The sequence below is a fragment of the Mastigoproctus giganteus genome, chromosome 12 (assembly GCF_048544385.1).
Source record: "Mastigoproctus giganteus isolate SK-2022 chromosome 12, ASM4854438v1, whole genome shotgun sequence".
Classification (NCBI taxonomy): Eukaryota; Metazoa; Arthropoda; class Arachnida; order Uropygi; family Thelyphonidae; genus Mastigoproctus; species Mastigoproctus giganteus.
The window spans coordinates 133,816,679-133,837,576 of NC_143586.1; the positions used below are offsets into that span (position 1 = coordinate 133,816,679).

The following is a 20,898-nucleotide window of genomic DNA, read 5'->3' on the forward strand; positions in this document are numbered from 1 at the left end:
CATTTTTCTTAATGCTTTTACAAAAAATCCCAACCAACCATAAATCCTAGCATTTGCCTAAATCTTTGCAAGGTAAAGGATTTTTACATAAGACTTTAAGCATGCTGTGTTGTGGATGTATTTACAAGCATTTTTACATATTATAAAGGCAGAAAGAGTTGAATTAGGAACCCATGAAGTTCTGTTGCTCTTATGACTCCCCAAGAACTCAGCCTGGCACAGACCAGAATATATGGCAATTTTTTCCTCTGACAGAATTCATTCTCATGCTAACTATGATGGGTTAATAAACTGCAAAAAAAAACTTCATGCAGAAACAAAAAAAAAAAAAAGAAGACTCTAATAGTAGCTGCCATTCCGAAGAATATACTGTTTTATCTACATCACACTTGGTTCAATAAAAATACCTCATTCATAGCTTCATATATTAGATGTCCAAAATGGTCAATATCCTCTACAGTAGTTACAGCTCGATGAAGGCCTTCTTCTGGAGACATATTCAAACTATGTCTATCCCTAACACCCTAAAATAATGATAATAATTTAAATTATTTAAGTGCAGTCATTTTAATTACTGATTTAGAAATTAATGAAGAAGGATATGGTAATTTAAAATTATTTTTAAGATAATTTAAAAATCAGCCATACAGTTTTTCACAAAAAAAATAAAATAAAATACTTAAACAACATTTTAGTATAATTTAATAAAACTCATTATTTAAATCTGTTTATAATTATTTATAATGAAATTAAATTATAATTAAATTTATAATTATTTCTGCAAAAAACATGACTATATCAAATAAATATAGCCATATTTATTGACTATATTTATAATAATAATTATTATAATTTCACTAAGTATGTTATAAATGTACAATCTGATTCAGACTTTTCAGATATAGTTTAGATATAAATACAATTAAACCTCTCAAATCTGGTGACCTCTGGACCTGATCCTTGTTGGATCTGGAATGTTCCAGCTCCACCAGAACTACCCAAAGTATTGAGTGCTCATTTGTAATCATATGAAAACACCACAAGAAATATTGCATTTCTGTACAACTTGTTATACATAACACTGAACAAGTGTAGCCTTTTTTTATTCAAGAAAAAGATAATACGCAGTAAATGGAAAAGCACAGTAAATACATATTACTTACTGTACACAGTACAGTAAGAGTAAAATTATTTTCTATTCCAAAATATACTATACTATGTATGGTATGTTATGGAAGGAGAAAAGCAAAACATTTCACATGACAGAATTATCCAGCAAATTGCTTTGCTGGATAATTTTAAACTGCTGGATTTGGGAGGTTCAACTGTACTTAGATTATTATACATTTAATGTGTAAACTAGATTTATTATATTTATAAGGCTGAAATGATTTTCTCAGTCAAGGTTAAAATTCTGAGGAATTTTATTGCTCTGTGTAAGAATATGCTGTTAGACAGCACTTTGTGTATAGCAAAGTGCAGTCTAACAGTGAAAGTTAATTTTATTTTATGAGCTTGAAATAATTACTGTATATTAGGTGTTAAAAAATAAATTTATTTATTACACAATGCAATTTGAAATTAATTTCTATACTCATACATTTATATTATCATATATTCTTTAGAAACAAATTGGCATTTTTCAGTACTTGCCAAATATGCCACAAATACTGAAAATTCAAGGTCCATTGTTTGCTTGGTTCTTTTCTGTGTTCTTTGTTCTTGGCTACTCAAATCCTGTCAAAGTGAACTTAAATGTTGAATTTCTAAAGAAATTCTTAAGGGAGAATATATTATCAATACATTAAAATGGAAAATTAGCATTTTCTATTTTAATGTGTTGATAATATAAATTGAAATATTTAAACAAATACTGTCATAATGAATAAATGAACAATTATGCAGTGGTGGGGTGGAATCAAGAAATATTCATACATCACCATGCTTATATGCTTCTAATGAGAGGTGCCTCCATAGCCAGGTGGGAAGGAGCAGCAGTGCATAGCGCACGCTTCTTGATTAGACCGGGGTTCGAGCCCGTCACCACCAAATACGGAGGATGCGGAAAGGTCAGGGAATGACCAGCGCATATCCCGGAGCAATATGGCCTTAGTTGCTAATGCTCTTAAAAAAAAAAAAAAAAAAAAAACCAAAATAACTTCTAATGAGGAAATTTCTAAACAACCTGCATACTCATTTCCATACTATTAGGTGGGTAAGCAGGAGATTTACAAAGTGGGATGTCTTATCATATGTTTATAATTTGTTCATAACTGACTAATCCTTGAAAAATTTGGAAACAAGATTGGGAATGTGTATGGACAGGTTTCAAATAAAATAATTTCCTTGTTTGCCAAAAAAAATGGTAGACAAACAGCAGCTATAAATGTGATATATTTCTGACCAAGAGTGGCCAGAAAATGCTGCCCACAGCTAAAAACAGAAGGATGATAGAGTATGAACTATTAAAAGGAATTACGACATAGCTAAAATGAGAGATTCATCAAATGGCTATTACCATTTAGACTTTGCATATATTCTTAAACAATCTTGTCAAAGTATCTAATAATTGATATTTTATTAAATGCCAAAAGAAAGAGCATGGAGGAGTGTAAAAAATTTCATAGCCTCACCATGAAGCAGTGTACTCACATCAATGAGTATATATTAATTTTTAATATAATCTCCTTGGAGCTACAAACTCTTGTTCTAGGGGTGATACAATGCAGGGATGCTGTAAAATAATTCATCAAGAACTGGGGGAAAAGAATAATAATAAATTAAAAAAAACACGTTTCCACTGCTGATATAACTTTTTCATTTGTTTTGAACTGTTGTCTAGTGGAGCTTGGGAAACAAAATTAAACCAAAGGAGGCCTACCTCACAAATAAGAGGGAGTGCAGCAGAATCAGCCTTATTCACCAAATGCCTCCATAATTGCAAGTTCAGCCACCGCAATTGCTGATGTATGAGCGAGTGCAATATCATGATGAAACAAGACACCTTTGGTCAGCATTCCTTTTCTTTTAGACTTGTAACAAGTCAGAAGACTATACTTCTCTTATGGTTTGACCTGTTAGAATTTAATCCACCATTATTATTTCTTTGGAATCCCTTCTCAAAAACTTGTTTTTGCTTTCTTTGGAAGTGGTGAACTTTGAGTTCACCACTTCCAAAGTTTAGATTGTTGCTTTGACTCAGACTAACAGTGATGGATTCAAGCTTGCCAAAATTTTTTTTGGATCTGCTTTGTAATGTGCTATCAATTCTGAGGAAGTCTTACCTTGCACTGATCACATTTCTGATCAGGTATCAGGAGCCATGGGACCCACCTTGCAGAAAACTTTGATAAAGCCAATTTCCTCTGTCAGAATATTTTGCATCTGTTCCTATGGGATGCTTATAGCCTGCATTATTTTGTAGAGTGATAATCACTGGCCTACCATCAACATATTTTAAAACAATGTTTTCTTGGCAATTAGTAATTGATATTTTAGTAAATGCCAATTAGATGTTGTTGTTGTTGTTGGTAGCCCAGCACAAGGACCATCATCGATGCTTACACCACTCCATTTGAATACTGCTGCCTATTTTTTCACCACAGCATATGATGGAACTGATAGTACCCAAGTAGTTTTGTGATATGCTTATGCCAAGAAAGTTTTGAAGTCAGGGTTATCACAGTAAAGAACGAGATCCTGTCAATAAATCTGAGTGTTACTAAAGATGAAAATTGAAGCAAGACTATTTTTGTCATCAGAATTCTTCACGGAAACGTTTTGATCGCCAATTAACTGCTTTGCTTGCCTGTTCTCGAAACCATTTTCCATTGTTCTGTTCTCTGTTTCAGTACCAGCTTGAGAGCTATCTGGATGCTTCTGCCATTGCCGCGTACGTCTGGTTGTCTTTCGCATTATTGAAAATCTGTTGAAATTACCTTCCTCTTCTTCACCTTTGTCATCAGCGCTTTTCAACTTGTCTACTACTTTTGAATTGTTTCCTTCTCTGTTTTCTACTTTATCATTTCTATCCTTAGGATAGAAAACTTCGCTATCATCGTCACTTTTTCTGTTCACGTTGTCCTGAATTCTTCGGAAAGAAGGTTCTCCAGTGTAAAATATATTTACAGATCTTGCGATAACTGAGATTCCGATTTTATATGGATAGGTTTCTTATTACTGCACTCGTGGCTATTAATTGTCTTGTTTTCTACTAGACATGGAGTATCAGCTGAGTCAAACTGGTTAAAAACTACTAAAGGAATGGGAAGATTGTTAGACTCACTTTTCAGACTTTTTTTTTTTTTTTTTGCAGGTGTAGGTTTCTGTAGGCCTGTTTTAGTTGTATCCAGTGCTTTATGGTCTGGAGATTTTACGTAAGAATGTGTTAGTCGAGAAACTTCATCGTCTGTATGTTTTTTTTTTGTAAGAAATAAGACAGGACTGGATTTTAGAAGGAGTGAAGTTAACTAAGTTTTCTTCATCACAAGGAAGGATTATCTGAATATACACTCAGTGATCACTGAATTATGTCCATCTACCTAATACCGTGTTAGACCACCATTTGCACGGATAACAGCTGAAATTTGCCTAAGCACTGACTCCACTAGATAAATGAAGGCATTCGTAAGAATCTGCAGCCATGCTGACCGCAAGGCTTTCCATAATGTCAGAATAGATGACAATTGTTTGTCCATATGCCTCAATTCCCATTCAAAAACATCACACAGGTGTTCAATTGGATTGATGTCGAACAAATTTGGAGGCCAATCAAGATAAGTGATATCTTCACTGTTTTCCTCAAACCATCATGCACAGTGCAGGCCTAATGACATGGCACATTACTGTCTTGGAAGATCCCATTTCTGCCTGGGAAAAAATTCAAAATGGCAGGGTGCACATGGTCTCCTAAGGGCTGTCAGTAGACCTCACCAGGGCAACGCTGGTCAATACACACCAAGGGTCCTAGTTCTTGCCAGCAAAATATGCTCCATATTAAGTGATCCATTAGAATTTTGCACTAGGTATTTGGACTCATCTGACAAGCACACTGGTTTCTAGTCCTCCAGTGTCCAACCAGCATGTTGTTGACATCACAGCATTTGCCGTTAATGATGTTCAGCGGAGAGAGGGTGTCTCTTAGGTCATCTGCTCTGAAACCCTGTATGTCTGAGTGTGTGGCACATCATTATTTGGGATATTTTTCTTGTATTCCCCATACTGTGTTGCGATGTCAACTGTCGCACAGTGATGTGACATTCAGCACATACAATGCACTGCACCCTTCGCTCACCATGAACATCCACCTTGTGTAATTCTTTACAGTTCTGACGGCGGGAGGTGGTTTAATCCATTCCACACCATTCTTTGTACATTTTAACCACACTGGGGTGTGAGCAATTGACAAGATATGCCATTTCCAATATGGAAGCACCCAAAGCACAAGTCCCACGATTATACCCTTTTGAAACTCCATGATATCTTTACTATGTCCCATAACTGCTTACCTTATCACTTTGACTTGCACAACCAGAAGCAAATTGCCACTGCTCCAGCATACAAATCTGTTCAGCATTTTATACTGAGAGTCAAGGCAGCACAATCCATAACAGATAGGGTCATCATAATTCAGTGATCACTGAGTGTACTGCCATTTAAGGAATTGGTGGCAGATAACCAAGAAGGTTAAGCTTTTAGTATACAACAAGGTTTCTCAAGCTGAAAGGCAATAGTGTGCAATCATCAGCAAAACTACACACAGGATTTTCCTTGGAGAAGGACAGCATCAGTTCAGAAGATAAAAGACAAAGATATCTACCATCACCCACAGTGAATGGCTAGAGAGAGAAAACTAGTAACATATATTAAAACAACAGAGGGAAAACCACAGCTTGTTTAAAAGACTTTCATACCAAACATGATGATCAAAAGCCAAAGAAAGATTCAGAGAAACTGCTTGGGTTTCACCAAAACTTTCCAATGAATTTGTCCAAAGATGACTAACATATTTCAAGATATCACTGGTGGAATGACATTGAAAGAATCTAAACCGACTTTTAAATGATCACCGGTTCAGATTTTTCAGTTTTGATTCTTTCATTTTTAATGATGAAAAGTTTCAAGGTAGTATAAGAGTTGGTTGTATGAATTTCTCCATTACTTTGGTAAAAGTAGAGGTAAGTGCAAATGGAGAGATCAAATGGATGGATAACTGGGAAGGAGAGATCTGATACCCTTTTTAGGGATTTTGCTTGATATGGAAAATTTTTCATGTAGAGGGAAAAACAACAGATGATTAAGAGAGTGTAAAAAGGTGACAAAACAGGAGCAAGATCTGGAGCACATAATTTGAAAGCAAATGGCAGACTGCTATCAAGACCTGGAGACTTCTTGGGATCAGTCTTGATCCCAAGAAGTCTCCAGGTCCTGATAATAGTCTGCCATTTGCTCTCAAATTATGTGCTTCTAATTTTCTTCTGTTGGTAAACCATGGAAGGAAATGACAAAAAGTGTCTGTTGTGGTAAGAGGAATAGCAGATGATGCAGCCCTATAGCAAAGCTATTGGCCCGAGATGAGAAGGCTCAACTACCATTTGGACAATTAGCTAGTTTTTTAATCTTAGCCTACTAATACTAATTTGGATTTATTAGTAAATTTTTTACAACTGTTGCGAGCTTTAATGTAGGAAGAAAATAAAACTGGAGATTTGGAAACAAGTCAATTATAATATGATAACTTATTTTGAACAGCCTTAACATATTTATTAGAAAAGTAAGGTTAAACAGCCAATGAGAATTTAGGATGAAACGAGGAATAAATAATTTTATCCATAAAGGTTAACTTCACTGAAACAATCTGAGCAAACAGAAGATCAATGAAAAGAGGAATAGAAATTAGGCAGATCACCCTCATTTTGCACTCTTGTAATGCCAAATAATAAAAGGCTGAGATGGCTATGGGGAGAGAAGCTTCATTGGAGATGCATCAACCAAATCACGACCTGTGGTATCTAGAGGACCACTAACGATAATTGTGTACTTGTGTACTTTGAAGGTTGGTGAGGAAAAGATTAAGGGTGTCAGGTGTGTGGTGAGGATTTCTGATATCCTAATACACACTGTGGCAATTGGAAAATGAGGCTGATGTTATGAGATGAATGCTGGTGTTTCCATCTACTAAAAGTAAATGATATGAAAGAGTGATTGTTCCATTTTGAAATGAAGCCAAGGTCAGTGGAAGTTGCTATTTCCACTGACCTTGGCTTCATTCAGAATGTGGTGCAAGCTAAACTGCTCGTCTCTCCTGTGTTGTGGAGGAACAAAGAGCAAACATCAAGTTTTGTGTTCAACTGGGAAAAGTGCTACAGAAACATTTCAAACAATGAAGCATTGCTGAAGAGAATTTTGTGTCTCCTGCACATATGTTCGCCCATGGAAAAAAATCACTGGAAGACAATCAATAATAATAAAAACAGTTTGAATGATAGTCGTCTGAAAAGGTATTGGAAATCATTACCAATTTGCAATGCGCTGAGTGTTGTTGTTTGTTTGTTATTTGGTTTTTAGGAGCATTAGCAACTAAGGCCATATTGCTCAGGGAATATGCAGTGGTCATTCCCTGACCTTATCGCATCCTCCGTATTTGGTGGTGATGGGATCGAACCCCGGTCTAATCAAGAAGCGTGTGCTACGCACTGCTGCTCCTTCCCACCTGGCTACGGAGGCGTCGCGCTGAGTGATCTGGAAACCATTTGACGGATAATAACCCACAATTTGAGATAAACAAAGATCTGTACATGGTTTGTGGTATCCAATCAACAACAGACACGAGTTGAACACTGCAGAGAACTCACTGAGGCCACTGAAAGCAAACCCATAGTGTTTCAGTACGACCCTACAATGAAGTGACAAAGTGCAGAGTAGAAGTTGGCAAATTCCCTGGAAGCTAAGAAAGGTCAAAAATCAAAACCACGCACATCATTTCCTTTGATAGCAAAGGAATTGTGCACAAAGAGTTCATGTCCAAAGGCCAAAGTGTTACTGCCACCTATCTGGATGTTTTGAAACATTTGTTGCAGAGAATCCATCGCACGTAGCCTCAGTATGAAGAAGATGGCAGGTCACACCAAGCCACAAAGTTCTCATCATTTGGGAAGTTTTGGCTAAGAAAAAGGTCTGCGTACTGTTGCACTCACCGTATTCACAGACTTAGTTCCACTTGACTTCTTTTTTTTCCTGAAGCTCAAGGCACCACCGAAAGGCTGTTATATTCAGGACGTCGACACCATTCAAAGAGCTGTGACAAGAACACTGAACAATATACCAGTCATGGCTTTCCACCAGTCATTCCAGTCGCTTTGTGATTGCTGCATGTAGTGCATGGACGTGGGAGGAAGTTACTTTGAATAAATGAAGGTTAATTTACTCATACATTGATTATTATTATTTTATAGCATAAGTCTCGTTTTCCAATTGCCGAACTGTGTAGACTGGCCTTAAGGGATCAAAAGGATGGTCTACTAAGAAGGATTCGGTTCTGCAAATTGCAACATCTGGAGACTAGTCATCTACAAGATGATCTGATTGAGGTGGCTTAGGTTTTGAATGGATTGAGCAAATCCATGAAACTAGAACTCAATGCTGATGGCATTCTTTTTCTTGCTCAGACATGGGGGGGGACAAAATTCAAATTGAGAAAGGATGGTTGCAAGATAGATGTACAGAAGTTGCCTTCAGCCAGCAGGTGGTTGATTGTTGGAACAAACTTCCATCTGTTGTTGTGGAAGTGTGAGTCTGAATAAATTCAAAGAACTAGATAAATTATTAAATGGGAAGGGTGATGTGGTAAGTTTTTTTTGGTTTTTTTTTTGCTGATGTTTTATAAGCCTGCTTTCTTGCATCATTTACCACTAATAATATTAATATTAGGTAAAAAAACAAATTGAGAGGTCACTAGTAATATCAAAAGCCTCAGCATCTATTCTTGCTGGATCCATGAAGCTAGAACATTGAAGTCAGCTGAAATTGTGAATATTAAAATTTACATGAACATTACTTCCCTGTTAAGAAAGTTACTTTGGAGATGGTCAAGTTTCAAAGAGAGCTAAAAAAGTTCTAAATGTTTAGTAGCATTTGGAGAACAGTAGAGGCAAAAAATGAATTTGACTGAATGGGGTGAAGAGATTTTAAGCCAGAGGAGAAGCCAGAGTAGGAAGTCATCAGGGATGGTGTTAGTGGTTTGAAGTTAATGCCAAGTTAACTTAAACAATGACAAAAAAATAAAAAATAAAAATAAATAAAATTGGATAAACTGTTTCATGAAGACTGATGCAATAAGACCCAGGGAATATGTGAGAGAGTCGGAATGGGCTTTAATGCATTGAAAATAATTCTGGACAATACGGGATAAAGAAAATTTGTGGAAGGTGGGTTCCATGAATGCTAATTAGGTTACGATTTTCTTGACAGCATCATCGTCACTGAAGATGAGATCTCATACACCACTATGAACTGGAGTTAAAGTGACAGTCTCTGGAGTGCAATACAAGCTGCAGCTATTTGCTGAAAACATCATGTGCTCCATTTTTCCAGGAATAGGGCACATGATCAGTTCTGCTTGCTATGTGAAGACAGTGAAGAATCTGAAGCTGAGAACTGAAAGAGTAAGGCCAGAGAAGGAAAAACCTCTCTTTTAGAATGACAATACCAGACCCCACACCAGCAACATTCTGACAAGGGAGTTTGAGTGGACCGTTCTGCTAACATCCCAATACAGTCCTGACCTTGTGGAATAAGACTTCCATCTGTCTGACTCATGAATGGCTTTCATGGAGAGCACTTCATTTCAATGATGATGACGTTACTTTGATCATCAAAAAATGGCTCTTGGAGACTAATAACGTTTAACGGGTTGGGATGGGATCTGCAGGCTCTGGTTTGGCAGTCGAGAAAATATATGAACAATGGTGAATATGCAAAAAAGTAAATATAAGTACTTAAAAGCTTTAAGTGTGTAACAAATGTTTAAAAATAGCATACCTACAGTGGTATCCAAGAAAAAAATTGGGGTGTAGGCATTAACTATAGAGTTATTTTCACATTATGCACACAATCTAACAATGATCGGGAGGCAACTAGAAGTAGTAATACTCTTGATCTGATTATCAGTAGTGATTCTTCATGCATTAAGAATCTGCAGATAAAGGAACCACTAGGTGGCAGTGATCACAGTGTGCTGAAGTGGGATTTACTCAAAGAGGTAACTACCATCAGGGGTAAAGGGAAGGGTTTTTGCTTTCGTAAAGGCGACTGGCACTACGGTGGTCTGAGACAGTATTTAAATTCTATACAGTGGGACCAACTGATGATGTTACCAACAGCAAATTCAAAATGGGAAGCATTCAAAGAATTTATCTTGGAAGCTACTAGGCTTTACATACCAACTAAGAAATACTGTTCAAGGTTTAGGCCTAAATGGATGTCAGATGAACTAATGAGACATATGACAGAGAAGAAAAATGCATGGGATACATATAAATTAATGGGTGACATGGAAGCCTATGATAGATATAAGCTGGTCTGTAACCAAGTCAGAAAGCAGATTAGGCAGGCAAAGGCAGATATGAGAAATCCTTGGCAAAGGATGCAAAGAAAAACAACAAAGAGTTCTTTACCTATGTAAACTCTAGAAGGAAAGGGATGAATCAGATTGGTCCACTGAATATTGATGGTTCAACTGTTGATGATCCTGCTCAGGTGGCTAACAAACTAAATGAGTATTTTGCATCGACATTCACACATGAGGAGTTATTCAGGGAGGGGAATGCCAGAGGTGAGTTAAACTCTGGCAGTGAGCTAGATGATTTTATAATAACTGAGAGGAAAATGTAGGAGAAATTGTTGAAGATAAACATAAAAAAGGCACCTGGGGTGGATGGGATCTATCCAGTTATATTAAAGGAGACAGCAAAGGAAGTAAACAAACCCTTAGCCATAATTATCAGAGCTTCTTTGGGCTCAGGGGAGGTACCCATGGATTGGAGATGTGCAAATGTGACCCCAATTCACAAAGGAGGATCAAAGGGCAACACAAGTAATTATAAACCTGTTAGTTTAACTTCTGTTCCAAGAAAATTAATGGAGGCACTGGTTAAAGAAGCACTGCAGGATCATCTAAACAAGACTTCAGTTATAGCTTGAACATAGCATGGTTTTGTTAAGGGAAAGTCTTGCCTGACCAATTTGATTGGATACTATAATGTGGTCACGAGGGAACGGATGCAGGGAATAACTCTGATATCATATATTTGGATCTTAGAAAGGCTTTTGATACTGTTGCACATGGAAGACTACTAAACAAATTGGAGTAGTGTAGCACTGGAGGCAAATTGCTGCTATAGATAAAGGGATAGTTGAGTGAGAGAAGACAGAGAGTGGTAATCAATGGACACTGCTCATCATGGACTAATGTTATTAATGGAGTCCCTCAGGGTTCAGTGTTGGGTCCATTGTTGTTTTCTGTATTTATAAATGATATTGATGATGGTATATCAAGCTTAATGTCCAAGTTTTCAGACGATACGAAGGTTGGCAGGGTTGTTAAAACACTAATGACAGTATGTTGCTGCAACAGGATCTAGAAAAGTTGAGCAGATGGGCTGAGAGGTGGCAAATGAAATTTAACATTGATAAATGTAAAATACTACATATGGGAAGCAGTAACCCCAGAGTAACGTATCAACTCTGTGGTATTACACTAATAGTGGTAGAGAACGAAAAGGACCTGGGGTAAAGCAGACATGAAGTTTTCTGAGCAGTACAGACGGTCTGCAAGAGTAGCTCATGGTGTCTTGTCAATGATATACAGGAATTTTTCTAGCAGGAATAAGGAGGTGATTATCCCCTTGTATAAGACAATGGTCAGACCACACCTTGAGTACTATATACAGGTCTGAAGGCCTCATTTTAAGGATGTAGAGCTGTTGGAACGAGTACAGAGAAGGGCAACAAGATTAGTGAATGGAACAGAGGGTTGGTCTTACGAAGAAAGGCTTAAGTTTTGCAAATTAGTGTCTGGAGACTAGGCACCTGCGAGGTGATCTGATTGATGTGTATAAAGCCGTGAATGGTTTGAGCATGCTCAATGCTGATGGGATTCTTCCTCTTGCTCAGAATAATCATCTGAGTGGGCATAAATTCAAATTGAGAAAAGACAGATGTAGGATAGATGTGCAGAAGTTTGCCCTTAGCCAGTGGGTAGTTGGTTGGTGGAACAGACGTCCATCCTTTGTTGTGGAAGTTGATAGCCTAAATGAATTTAAGGCTGAGCTGGACAGGTATTTGGAATGAACGGAGGGATGAAATGGGAGTGCTTTTTTTTTTTTTTTTTTTGTCTGATACTGCATAAGCTTGCTTTCATGCATCATATGCCTCTACTAATGCTAATTCTAATGATGAGTCAAAAATATAAATGAACATGAAAAATCTTAATGTAATCAGAACAATACAATCATATATGCCTACACACTTATGTAGGCCAGACAGTTATGCAAATATATGAAGTACTCAGTACCTTCCAGCTTTGCATTGTAAAAATATATTAAAAATTAGTGATAAAATTAACATTATATATTTAAATAGCCATCTTTTGGTAGTTTATGCATAATATAATTATATTAATGTAATATATTGGTAATTAGTATTGTATTAATGTATAATATCACTTTTATATTGTATGCAGATATAGCTAGTAACTGCTCAACAAGTTACTACTAACTACTAAATTGTTGCCTTAAATAAAGTGGTTACCATGAGTTTCCCCCCCACCCCCAACCCCCCCACACTAAAAAAAAAAAAAAAAAATACTCTCTCTTTTGTTATTTTCCATCTTATAGATGGATAATAACAAAAATCAGTATTTGCTTTTGGGATAGCATTATTCCAAACTGTTATATTTATTTGGGTGAGTCAGACCTCTCATCCAGAGAAGGGCAATTTTGATATAATTTTTGTACTGTCTCTTTTATGTTTATTTAATTATTTAATAATAAATTGGATGTAAGTAATAGTAAACAAGTATAGTTTCTTGAAGTTACCAGCAATTTCTGCACATGGAATAGGTGTTAGTTTGTTAATCATCAGTTGATCAGACCACATATTGTTCATAATTTTGATTTTAACTGCCATTTTTTAGAACAGCTAAATAATTTATCGAAGTATCAATGAAGCTACATACCAGTTCAGTCCTGGGCCCCATAACTATGTCTAAAATTCATTAATGATATTGATGTAGGTATTTCAAATTCAATGTCTGTCTGCTGATGATAATAATCAGGGTATACTACTTCAACAAGACTTAGATAAATTATCTTGAATGGGCTGAGAAATGGTAGTTGAGGTTTATTTAACACTGTAAAAATGGAAGATTTTGCTGTGTGTAGAATAATCCTAAAGTAATGTACCACTTAGTTGCCAACTTAGGGGCTTAGAGGGGAACAGGTATTCTGTGTTATCAGACACTCAGTCTAAAACACTGATGGATCCAATATCTTTCCATTATTACAGAAGATTTAGGAGAAGTCCAGTTGGCCTCCCTCCCTAAAATCCACTCATGCACACCTTCTCAATGGTAAGCCCTGTTACGTTACTTATGGCAATGAATGTGTAGAGTGGTTCTCTTCAAGATGCCTGGTCAATGTGAAGAGGAAAAGATCAAACCCTCCAGCATATGACAGCACGACGAAACAAATGGCCCTCAGTTCCCAGCAGCTTTCACTCCCCCTCTCACGGCAGTAAGAGGATCAGAGTGGAAGCAGAGGTTGCTAAGAATCTCTGGGTAGGACCAGGCTGCCATGCACGGAAACTGAACTTGGCCTTTTACAATATAAAATCGCTTATCGGTAAACACAGGACATTAGAGCTGGAAAAGGAATTAGAAAATGTGAATTGGAATATCATCGGTTTGGCTGAAACAAGAAAAAGAAATGAATCACTTATAAGTTTATCAAGTGGAAATCTGCTGTACACCAATGGAAACAGTGAAAGGAGTGAAGGTGGAGTTGGGTTTCTAGTCCATAAAGATTTAAAAAAAAAACATTTTGAAATTCAAAAGTACATCACCAAGGGTGTCAAGATTTCTAAGAGGTACAAGCTAAAGGTTATAATGATTTATGCACCAACATCGAGCCATGATGATGATGAAGAGGTTGAAGAAATGTACACTGAAATTGAGAGTCTTCTAGATGAGCAGAAAACCCACTATATTATTATTATGGGGGACTTCAATGCTAAGGTTCAAAAAAGACAAAACAGCACAGAAAGGGGAACTATAGGAAATTTTGGAATTGGTGAAAGAAATGAAAGAGGTGAAAGACTTGTGGAATTTGCAGAATCTCAAGGATTGTCAGTAATGAACACTTTTTTCAAGAAAAGGGTGAACAGAAAGTGGACATGGAAGAGTCCAAATGGATTAACAACTAATGAAATTGACTTTATCCTCACTAACAGAAGATATATCGTGAATGATGTTACCGTCCTGAATAAGGTAAATGTTGGGAGCGATCACAGAATGGTAAGATGTACGCTTGATATAGATGTAGGAAAGGAAAGGAAAAAACTGACTCAAGTAAATAATACAAAGGTTTTTGAGATAACAGAAGAGGAGAAAAAGTAGTATGTACTGGAACTTAAGAACAAGTTTGAGCTTCTGCAGACTGCTCAGGACCAAGATATCGACGAGGAATATTACAACTTTCTGAAAGTGATAAAGCCCAAGAAACCTATACGGAAAAAGAAATCCAAAGAAGAAAAAATTAGTCAAGAAACACTTGTCATGATGAACCAAAGACGACAAATGAAGAGCAAGAAAAACACTGACAGGGAGAAAATTGAGTATACTGAGTTATGCAAAGCCATTAGAAAGAGACTGAGAGAGGACATGAGAAGATTTAACACAAGAAAAGTAGAACAAGCATTAAGGGAAAACAAAGGATTTAAATCAGCAGCCATGAGCAGTAATACAGAAAGACAAATGATACTGAAACTGAAGAATAGCGATGGTGTACTTATAAACAGCAGAGAAGGCATAATTCAAATAGCAGAAGACTACTATAGAGAATTATACAAAGAGCAAGGGAATGATGCCAACAGTGGGGAAGATGGATCGCAAATTAGCAACACATACGACATACCCGATATTCTTCCTGATGAGGTAGAACATGCGTTGAAGAAAATGAAGAATCAGAAAGCCCCAGGGGAAGATGAAGTTACTGTAGAGTTGTTAAAATTGGGAGGAAGAAACATAACACAAAAACTGGCAAGGCTCTTCACAAAGTGCATTAGAAAAGGTGTGATGCCTAAGGAGTGGAATAGTGCAATCATAGTTTTGCTGCACAAGAAAGGAGATAAATCAAAAACTAGAAATTATAGACCAATTAGCTTGTTATCCCACATCTACAAGTTGTTCACAAGGGTCATTACTAACAGATTAGAAAGAATACTTGATGAGAATCAACCAAAAGAGCAAGCTGGCTTTAGGACAGGATTCTCAACTACGGATCACCTTCACATAATATCACAGCTAATGGAGAAAGCAAATGAATATAAAACACCATTATGCCTGGCATTTGTGGATTATGAAAAGGCATTTGACTCCATACAACATAAGGCAATGTTTCGGGCACTGGAAAGACAAGGCATAGATACCTCATATATTATGATTTTGAAGAAAATATATGAGAACGCTACCTCCTTTATTAGACTAGACAAAGACAGTAGGAAATTTAAATCAAGAAACGAGTTCGACGAGGAGACACAATATCTCCGAAGCTGTTTACTGCTGCCCTTGAGGAAGCTTTCAGAAGATTAGACTGGTCGCAGAAAGGAATCAATGTGAATGGAGAGTACCTATACCATTTACGATTTGCAGATGACATTCTGGTCATAAGCCAAGATCCCAAAGAATTAGAGGAAAATCTTAATCAGTTATGCACAGTTAGTAAGGATTTTGGACTAAAGATGAATATGGCTAAAACAAAAGTAATGATGAACAAGTATGCCACAGAAAGGGACATAATGATTGAAGGAGCAGTAATTGAAAAGGTGGAGTCATATCTGGGACAAGTTATTAGCTGTAATAATTATAAATGGCTGGAAGTCAAGAGAAGAATAAATTTTGGATGGATAGCATTCAGGAAATATAGTCACATACTGAAGAACAATATCCCAGTTTGTCTGAAATATAAAATAATGAAACAATGTATACTCCTCACCATGACTTATGGAAGTGAAACTTGGGCACTCACCAAAAGAATGGAAGAGAAGCTGAGAACTACACAGCAAAGAATGGAATGAATTATATTGGGAATCAGACTGTTAGATAGGAAATCAGACTGTTAGATAGGAAGAGAAACACATGGATTAGGCAGCAAACTCAAGAAAAGGACATTCTTATCAAAACTAAAGAACTAAAATGGTCTTAGAATAGAGCTAGAAGAAAACCTGGAAGACAAAGGCGGAGATGGATAGATGAAATTCATGAGTTTGTGGGTAGTAAATGGATGGCCATTGCACAAAACAGAAGGAACTGGAAAGTTGCTGGAGAGGCCTTCATCCTGCAGTGGATTGAAAATGGCTGATGATGATGATGATAGGTGCCAACAAACTCAAGATTGTACTTAATGAAAAGGAGTAGTTGGGAGTAACTATATAATCTGATATGAAGTTTTCTCAACAGCATAGACAGGCTACTGGGACAGCTCAGGGGGTTGTCAATAATATGTAGAAACTTTTATGATTATTCCAGCAGAGATAAAGTGATGCTTGGGGGATTCTGTCAATATGTAGAAACTTTTATGATTATTTATTCCAGCAGAGATAAAGTGATGATTATTCCATTATATAAAGAAAGTTAAGCCACATCTTCAATGCCACATTTTGAAGTGCACACAGGCCTCATTTTAGGAAAGATGTAGGCCTGTTTGGAGGAGGTATAGAGGAGAGCAGCAGAAATGGTTTAAGATCACAAAGAAGTATTCCTTGTGAACGTAACCAATTTGAAGAGAGATTTCAGTTTTGCATGCCATGGGGCTTGGGAACCAGGCAATAACCTTGAAAAGTTTAAGTAAACTAAGTTGTGAGGGCATTTTTATACTCAGTCACATGACAACATCCATGAGGGGGCAAAAAATTTATGAGAAAAAATAACCACAGAATACAGCCACTCCCTAACTTACGTAAGGGTTGCGTTCTGCGGAACTCTACGTAAGTCGGCCTTTCCCTAAATGCTTATGCAGCACTCGCAACTACGCATGCTGAATTTGATTGAAGCAAAAAATAAAGGTTCGACAAACATGTAAATAGAATTATTCAATTTTTTATCTTGTGTGTTAACTAATTAATTACATTAATTTCTATTAAATTTTTTTATATATTAATGTTATTTACATTAATTACATAAACTAGAAAAGAATAGTGAAAGCTTAAAAAGCGGTACTCACCTTGAAATTAATCTGCGATGGTTTACTTAGGTAGCGTGGTTAATGTTTAAGTTGAATTGTTAAATTGAAAAATTAAAAGGGAGGGAAGTAGGTAAAAGTTGACTGAGTTAAATGGGTGCAAGGAAACAGAAGTGTACACATCCAATTCTTGGTTGTCATTGAAATAGAAGGAAGAAGAATAATTAAAAACTATGTAAGTGAATCCGGTGAAGCCAATAGTCTTTACGAGGACTTTCGTTAGTTAAAGAACGTCTTCAGTTGGCAATGTGTGGGGAGAGAACGCGCATGGTATTTTAAGAATAAAAAATTATACTCTCGTGATGCCTTTTTTGACATGTGGGAACTTTAATCTCGAGAGGTTCCAAATTGGGGAATGATTGAAGGGGAGTTTAGAATTTAGAATTTTGAGGTTAGAGTGATGCTTGTACCATTCGATAACTAGAGCTTCATATTGAAGTATTCTGTAGCTGGATTTTAGTTTAATGATGGAAATGGCAGAATCGATGAGCGGGTTGTGGTTGTGAGTCTGGGCATGAGTTGTAAGTTCTGTGACAGATTGGTTAGACGTGAGACTATGGAAATGGTAGTATGCACGGGTGTTGGATGTTTTTGATGAGCCAAATTTGGTAGTGGTACTTCCGATATAACATGTGTTGCAGTTTGGTTGACAATTAATGAGGTATATAATATTATTAAGGTCGTTTGTAGAATATTTGTATATGTCTTTATAGGTGCTGAAGAAGGATCCTAATTTGTTGTAGGTGGAAAAAACAAGGGAGATATCAGTGTTGTTAAATAGGCGTCGGAACTGTCCTGCTAGTTCATTGTGGTAAGGGAGGACTATGCGGATGTTAGTTTTATTTTTGTCTTTGGTTGGGATGTTAGATTTAATTTTATTTTTAGCGTTATGGATTGTATTTAAAATGAGTTGGTGGGGGTAACCTCTGGATATAAATTTGTCGGTAATATACTGTATTTCATTGTGAAGGTCGGTGGGTGAGGAACTGTACTTTAGTGCATTGTGAATTTGGTTATATAAAACTGCCTTTTTAGTGTTTAGAGGGTGATGAGAAGCAAAATGTAAGTATTTACCGGTGTTTGTATTTTTCCTGAAAATTTTCGGGGTGTAGAATTTGGCTTTCCCCTTTCCCCCTGAACTAAAATTATACATGGGCTATGCCAACGACATTCTTGTAGTAGGCAACAGATCCATTATTAATAACCTCTTCGTAAAACTTAACTCTGTACATGATAGACTTAAATTCACCCTTGAAATTGGACAGAACAATCAGATAAATTTCCTTAATCTCACTATCTATATAACAGGCGCAAAATTAAATACGAAAATTTTCAGGAAAAATACAAACACCGGTAAATACTTACATTTTGCTTCTCATCACCCTCTAAACACTAAAAAGGCAGTTTTATATAACCAAATTCACAATGCACTAAAGTACAGTTCCTCACCCACCGACCTTCACAATGAAATACAGTATATTACCGACAAATTTATATCCAGAGGTTACCCCCACCAACTCATTTTAAATACAATCCTTAACGCTAAAAATAAAATTAAATCTAACATCCCAACCAAAGACAAAAATAAAACTAACATCCGCATAGTCCTCCCTTACCACAATGAACTAGCAGGACAGTTCCGACGCCTATTTAACAACACTGATATCTCCCTTGTTTTTTCCACCTACAACAAATTAGGATCCTTCTTCAGCACCTATAAAGACATATACAAATATTCTACAAACGACCTTAATAATATTATATACCTCATTAATTGTCAACCAAACTGCAACACATGTTATATCGGAAGTACCACTACCAAATTTGGCTCATCAAAAACATCCAACACCCGTGCATACTACCATTTCCATAGTCTCACGTCTAACCAATCTGTCACAGAACTTACAACTCATGCCCAGACTCACAACCACAACCCGCTCATCGATTCTGCCATTTCCATCATTAAACTAAAATCCAGCTACAGAATACTTCAATATGAAGCTCTAGTTATCGAATGGTACAAGCACCACTCTAACCTCAAAATTCTAAATTCTAGACTCCCCTTCAATCATTCCCCAATTTGGAACCTCTCGAGATTAAAGTTCCCACATGTCAAAAAAGGCATCACGAGAGTATAATTTTTTATTCTTAAAATACCATGCCCGTTCTCTCCCCACACATTGCCAACTGAAGACGTTCTTTAACTAACGAAAGTCCTCGTAAAGACTATTGGCTTCACCGGATTCACTTACACAGTTTTTAATTATTCTTCTTTCTTCTATTTCGATGACAACCAAGGATTGGATGTGTACACTTCTGTTTCCTTGCACCCATTTAACTCAGTCAACTTTTACCTACTTCCCTCCCTTTTAATTTTTCAATTTAACAATTCAACTTAAACATTAACCACGCTACCTAAGTAAACCATCGCAGATTAATTTCAAGGTGAGTACCGCTTTTTAAGCTTTCACTATTCTTTTCTAGTTTATTAACACGGTACTTGAAGATTTCTAAAAATTTCGTATTATTAATTCTTCTTCTTCTTCTTTAATGCTGCCGAATGGCGTTTGCGACTTCGTTTTGATATTGTTCTCTGTCTAGCGCTGCGTGTAGAATTTGTGCTGTTGTCATGTGAAGCCAGGTGTTGATGTTATCTAGCCATGCCATTTTCGGTCTGCCTGGGCGTTTCTTGCCTTCGATCTTTCCCTCCAGGATGAGTGGTAGTAGGTGATATTTTTGTTGGTTCCTAGCGATGTGACCTAGGTATTTGCATTTCCTGCTGATGATGGTTTTGAGCAGGTCCCGTTCCGTGTGCATGTCCTGCAGGACCTGTGCGTTGGTTATCTTGGCTGTCCACGGAATTTTCAGCATTCTTCGGTAGAGCCACATTTCGAAGGTCTGGAGCTTTATTGTAGTGGCTGATGTTAGAGTCCAGGTTTCTACACCGTAGAGCAGTATTGGCCAGATGTAGCATTTCAATGTGCGTAATCTATCATTGAAGTTTTCAAGGGAAGGATAATCCAAGTAGTTTCCCGTTGCTTTCTTGGATCACAATTTAGTTGAAAAGGTCGTGTGTGGACCTTTTGAAACGGGTTTCGTCTGACGTCTCCACTGAAACCTTTCCGCCATGGGAGGCCCTTCTGGGAGCATATATCTTTCGGTGCTTTAGTAGTTTAACAAATTAAACTACTAAACCTGCCGCAGCCATATAAATGGAGTAGCTCTTATTCAGTGATGAAGCTGCCTCGTGATGTCATAATTTTACGCAATTTATGCCGAATTTCTAGTCACCACTGACCAAGCAGGTGGCACTGCTGTAGTTTTATCTCCTGGAAACATCTAATGGCTGACTCGGTAAAATTACTGTGACCTTGAAAATACCAAT

At 36.9% G+C, this 20,898-nt stretch overlaps 1 protein-coding gene across 1 annotated transcript in view; it reads right to left on the reverse strand.

The window, feature by feature from the left end:
* LOC150077440 (tetratricopeptide repeat protein 17) overlaps positions 1–20,898 on the reverse strand; it is a 204,521-nt gene that overhangs the window by 135,560 nt on the left and 48,063 nt on the right. The window contains exon 4 of the mRNA XM_090385905.1: positions 408–524. Coding sequence (XP_090242031.1) covers positions 408–524 — 117 coding nt within the window. The remainder of the gene's footprint in view (positions 1–407; positions 525–20,898) is intronic.